Source organism: Rhinopithecus bieti, unplaced genomic scaffold (assembly GCF_001698545.2).
Source record: "Rhinopithecus bieti isolate Rb0 unplaced genomic scaffold, ASM169854v2 scaffold_23283, whole genome shotgun sequence".
Classification (NCBI taxonomy): Eukaryota; Metazoa; Chordata; class Mammalia; order Primates; family Cercopithecidae; genus Rhinopithecus; species Rhinopithecus bieti.
In genome coordinates, this window is record NW_016810852.1 from 646,626 (window position 1) to 652,625 (window position 6,000).

The 6,000-nt window shown below is 44.9% G+C and overlaps 1 protein-coding gene across 1 annotated transcript in view; it reads right to left on the reverse strand.

The window, feature by feature from the left end:
- The window catches only part of DNAH6 (dynein axonemal heavy chain 6), a 327,840-nt gene that overhangs the window by 142,594 nt on the left and 179,246 nt on the right, over positions 1-6,000 (reverse strand). Inside the window, exon 42 of the mRNA XM_017892976.1 lies at positions 1,282-1,413. Within this exon, the coding sequence (XP_017748465.1) occupies positions 1,282-1,413 (132 nt within the window). The remainder of the gene's footprint in view (positions 1-1,281; positions 1,414-6,000) is intronic.

The following is a 6,000-nucleotide window of genomic DNA, read 5'->3' on the forward strand; positions in this document are numbered from 1 at the left end:
CGGTGGATCTGTGGTGTGGTTGGGAATCACGCACTTCCAACTTCAAAATATAAATATAAAAGTTCTCAGAAAAAGTGTGCAGGGGCTTAGACAACCCCTCTAATGGCTTTGGTGGTTCCTGTTATGTCTTGTTCTATACTCTGGTGCTTAATTATAGGAGCTAAGCTCCCATCCTTTCATATTTTCTAAAACACTCTCCCAAAGTTCTTCAAAATGTGGCAGTTTTTATATATCTTTGTGGCATTGCTCCTAAACAGCTTATTGGAACTACTTCAATTTATTAAAAATAATTTCCCACAGAAATAAGCTATTTAAATACAAACAGAAAACTCCTTTCCACGTACTGAAGGTTGTATACATGTGGAGTCTGTCCCTCTTGAGAGAGGGCTTCCATTGGAAGAAGTCGATGCTGGTAATTGCCACATCCTTGGGCATCACTGTCCACATCACTGTCATCAGCTTCTCCAGGCCAGTCACCTGAACTGTCTTATTCTACCTTTGCACACACCTTACCATTTCCTGCCTCTGCAGTTGCATTCACCCAGCACTTCCTGTTCCTAAGATCCGTTCCTCCCTGTCAATTCCCAGCATCCCCAAGCCTCAGCTCACAATCTCTCTTGTCTAAGAAACCTTTGCAGGTTGGGTATGTGGGGCTTTAGTCATGCTGCTTCATATTCTCTTATTGTTCTACTCAAAATAATGCCTCACAATCTGTTGAGCACTTGTAGGGCAGGTGCTATTATTTTTCCCATATAAAGGATGGAGAAGTAGCCCTTTAGGGAAGTTAGTACAGGTGGACAAAATATAGGTTATTGTTCTTTGTGAGAGTGGCCAAGAAGATGAGTTCTGTTTTAGGTGTCTTAAGCTTGAGCTCTCTGGCATATCACGTGCCAAGTTTGGTGGCAAGTGGACACACAGACCTGGTGGTTAGGTATGAGATGAGCACAAAGGCAGGGGCTGGGTAGTGATGAGATCTACTAAGAACTGTGTGTGCAGTGCTAAGTGGCAGGGACCTAAGATGCAGCCTTCTCTAAAGGTAGGGGTTTTGTTTGCACAATCTTTCTGCATTTCTAGAACTCTCTGAGACCAACAGATACAGAAGGCAGTGATGCAAATGCCTGCCAGCTACTCTCCAGGAGTCCATATTTACCTGCTTCCTGCTCGGGAAAGAGACGGATAGATGGACTCCTTAGAAACACAAGACACCACTTTGATTGTGGGAGGCTTGGAACACATATATTTTCTTTTCCCCCTTTTGCCTAAGTTAGAATCAACACTCACCTGAAAAATCTGTTTCAGACTGTGATCTGAGGGCACTGGGAGGCACAGCATGCTGAAATGTCTGATGAAGCGGGGAGTCACAGGGTTGCGGCCACCGCCTGGAGGTGCACATGCCGATACAATTGTTACATCCTGTGTGCAGAGAAATCCACTTGGATCACTCAGCAGAGAACGAAATGCGACCTGCCTATCCCAATGGTAGGACTTCCCAAATGCCAGCATTGCATTACATTTTTTGTGCATGTTAAATGACTTCTCACAATCACTCCAAGAGACCACTATAATTACACCTATTTTATAGATTAAAAAACCAAGGCCCTGGATGGTTAAATAAGTTGCTCAAGGTCACTCAGCTGATTCATCTACTTTATATAAATACCTTTATGTGAAACTGTAATCTTAAAAACTTTGTTATCTGAAGATAAAATACAGTCATTCTTTCAACAAATATTCATTATTCATGGTAGTTAAGTTTAGTAAAGTTGGCTGGAGCACTGGATTAGTGGATACTGAACCATCGCTCCTAGGGTTAGGTTTCTGTGAGTCTCTGTGATGACATTTTTGTCAACTGACCAATACATAACTTTGTTTTATGTGCGTTTCTGTTTAAAACGCCTTATTTTATATTGTTGAGTCATTAACATTGAACTCATGGACCACAGCACTATTACTCATGCCTAAATGAAATTTATCAAATTCATTCATTTTTTTCAGTAAGGCACATCACAGCCTTTTTGTATTTAGGAATAGTAGACAGCACTTTAGCACTACACTTGGGCCATTTTAAATGTCAAAATCACCAACAGAAGGCATAAAAATGTGAAAATGTGGCCTCCAGTAGACTGTGAAAAGGGCAGTTGTTTACAGCATGAGAGCTGAAAAAGAAGGCAGAGTGTTGTCTTGTTCCACCTCATCGGGGAACTGTGGGTTGGATGGTAGAATTTTTCGCCACTCCGTACATTTCTGCAAAAGACAGAATAAGTGCTATGAATATTGATTTTGCAGTTACAAATTTTTGTGAGCAGGTGAATCTTCAAACATGGAATCCACAAATAGCCTGGGCTATTGTGAATTAAATGGAAAGCAAAAGCCCTGTGGGTCTAATGGAGAGAACATGCCACCTATTCCATCTGAAAGCAGCTTTAGTGGGAAGGACAGAGGTTAATAAATCAATGATCTTAAAAATAAATGTGCAACTTTGGGAGGCTGAGGCAGGCAGATCACTCAAGTCCAGGAATTCAAGACCAGGTTGGGCAACATGACAAAATCCTGTCTCCACTAAAAATTCAAAAAATTAGCCAGGCATGGTGGCATGAGCCTGTGGTCCCAGCTACTCGGGGGGCTGAGGTGGGAGGATTACTTGAGCCCTGGAGGTTGAGGCTGCAGTGAGCCTCTATTGTGCCAGTGCAGTCCAGCCTCAGTGACAGAATGAGACCCTGTCTCAAAAATAAAATAAAATAAAATTGCAATAAAATCACAGTAAGGTTTTGAAGGAAAGGGATATAATGCTGAGGCAATGCTTGATGGGGGAACCTTACTTAGTCTGTGGGTCAGAGAAGATTTGGCCAAGGAAATGGTACTTGCAGTGGAGAGCTGGAAGCTGACAGGAGCAGAAGACAAGGCCATAAGGGGTGAAGAGAGCAGATGCATTTCTAGCAAAGGGAAGAGTGTATGCCAATTCCTTTGGTAGGAGGAAGAATCTGAAGACCAAGAGGAAGGCACTCTTGATCTCAGCTCTACAGTACCAAGGCTTGAGGTGGTACCAAGGCTGTCTCTATGTGAATCAGTTCCAATAAACAACAGCTTACTACGTACAAGGTATTAAGCTTAGCAGGGGCCATAAAGATGAGGGAGATGGAGGTCAGGAGCTCAGAGTCCAACATGAAGGAATGCAATACAAGATGAGCACATCAACAGCTGTGACTCAAGATGGAATGTAAAGGCCATAAAGACACACACAGTGCTCCACGTGGATGAAAGAGGAGCTCACACTGGAAATGGGGGTTTAAGGAAAGACCTTGTGAGCAAGGCAATTTGGAGATGGGCCTTGAAGGAGTAGGAGGATTACAAGGGAAGAGCTGGAGAGAAGGGCCCTTTCAGGTAGAGGACACTATCACAAAGGCATGCGGTGGAGGATATGGGTGCATTCAGGAGACATAAAGCCTTCTGCCTCAGTGGGACTGTGGGACATGTGCAGGGAGCAGCAAAAGACCCTTGAATCAGAGCAGCCATTCACAGCCATATGTGGGAGCCTCAGAGTGCCAGGGCAAGGCATTTCCATGTGATTTGTTTGGCAGAGAGGAGCCACTGAGCACTGGCCTGGTGGGAGGTTTGGCAGTCATTCCCTTCCCACCCTCATCCCCATGGCACTGAGTCAGGGGAATTCTAAACCTGCAAAGGGCATGTGATATTCTCTCCTCACTGCGTTGTTGGGAAGATAAAGTTAGATAAAATTATTTGGAAAGTAAAAAAACCTTATACGCAAAAGACTGCTTTCTTTATAAAGAGGCCTAATTACATTCTCTTTTTAGGAAAGGTTTTCCTGTTTTAATACAGGCTGTAAATACAGTCTGGAAGAAGAAAACTGCTGACTGCTTTCCAGGAACTGAATACAGGTTCATCTTCCATCCGGGACTTCCTGTGTTGGAGAATGAGGCCCCTTTCTCAGGACCTACTACCTCCGCCCCCATCAGTTTTCACCTCTGCACAGCTTGAACCCTCTCTTCAGTCTCCATTTATCCCTCTGCCTCTTACACTCATCTTATTTTTCACTTCAAAGAATGTTTGTGCCTTATTTAAGCTCTCATTTTGATAGACAGAAAGTGCTCTACCTGGATTTCCCAGGGAACTGGAGCTTAGCAACGTGGGCAGGGAGGAATCTTAGCTGAAATCACATATTCAGAAGCTGAACGGCCTGGGCTCTAATCCCAGTTTTGCCACATACGAGTAGTATGACCTTGGACCAGTCACATAACTCCATACTCTTGGCCTATTTCTTGATCTATAAAACAAGGCTGATAGCATTATCCATCTTGTAGGGATGCTGGGTGCTAGCAGGTGGGAAACACTTAGAATAGTGCCTGGTACAAATACTTGTTTTTATTGTGAGCAAAACTAAACATGCCCCCTGCCCTCTTCTTGTCAAGCGTATTGGTTTCTGCTCTCCAGAACAGAAATGGGGCAGTCAGCCTAGGTTCCCCCTTCTCCCTCTTGACTCCATACCCCACCTGTGATGGTTAATACTGAGTATCAACTTGATTGGATTGAAGGATACAAAGTATTGATCCTGGATATGTCTGTGAGAGTGTTGCCAAAGGAAAGTAACTTTTGAGTCAGTGGGCTGGGAAAGGCAGAATCACCCTTAACCAACCCTTAAATTGTGGGCACAATCTAATCAGCTGCCCATGGAGCTAAACTATAAGGAGGCAGAACAATGTGAAAAGAGTGACTGGCCTAGCCTCCCAGCCTACATCTTTCTACCATGCTGGATGCTTCCTGCCCTTGAACGTCGGACTCCAAGTTCTTCAATTTTGGAGGCTGGACTGGCTGTCCTTGCTTCTCAGTCTGCAGATGGCCTATTGTGGGACATCGTGATCATGTGAGTTAATACTTAATATACTCCCTTTTATGTATATATATCTATTCTGTTAATTCTGTCCCTCTCAAGAACCCTGACTAACACACCACCAGTCCTGCTGATCTGCCTTCTGGCTTCTAAACCCTTCTGACCACACGCATCACCCCAGGAGGTTCGACCCTCATCTCTTGTCCTCTAGGCTACTGCAGTTGCCTCTGTTCTTGCTTCCTTTTTAGCCCATCCCTCCCCTGCAGCCAAGGGAATCTTTCCATAAAATTTCATTCAGCAGCTCCTCAGCACTTACAGGATAAATCCAGTTTCCTCCTCATGGACCCACAGCACCATGGGATGTGACCTCTGCCTCTCCTGTTGCTTTGGTGCTCATATTTCACACCACCTTAGTATTTTACATTCCCGCTTCTGGGGTATAAAACGCTCCCTTTCTCTGCTTTGGCATGCATGCCTTCAGAATCCAGCTCCAACATCACTTCCGGGAGGCTTCTCCCATCCGCAACCCAGCCCCACCCCTGAAACTCTCCTGTCTCTCCCCTCTCACCACTCTGCATTAGAAATGTCTGTCCACCCCAGGGCACAGCTAAACAACAACAACAACAACAACAACAACAACAACAACAACAACAGCAGAAGAAACCTCTGCAGACACAAACGACTCTGTCTGACAGCTTTGAAGAGAGCAGTGGATCTCCCAACATGAAGGTTGAGATCTGAGAATGGACAGACTGCCTGCTCAAGTGGGTCCCTGACCCCTGCATAGCCTAACTGGGAGACATCCCCCACTAGGGGCAGACCGACACCCCACACCTCACACGGTGGAGTACACCCCTGAAAGGAAGCTTCCAAAGCAAGAATCAGACAGGTACACTCGCTGTTCGGCAATATTCTATCTTCTGCAGCCTCTGCTGCTGATGCCCAGGCAAACAGGGTCTGGAGTGGACCTCAAGCAATCTCCAACAGACCTATAGCTGAGGGTCCTGACTGTTAGAAGGAAAACTAACAAACAGGAAGGACACCCACACCAAAACCCCATCAGTACGTCACCATCATCAAAGACCAGAGGCAGATAAAACCACAAAGATGGAGAAAAAGCAGGGCAGAAAAGCTGGAAATTCAAAAAATAAGAG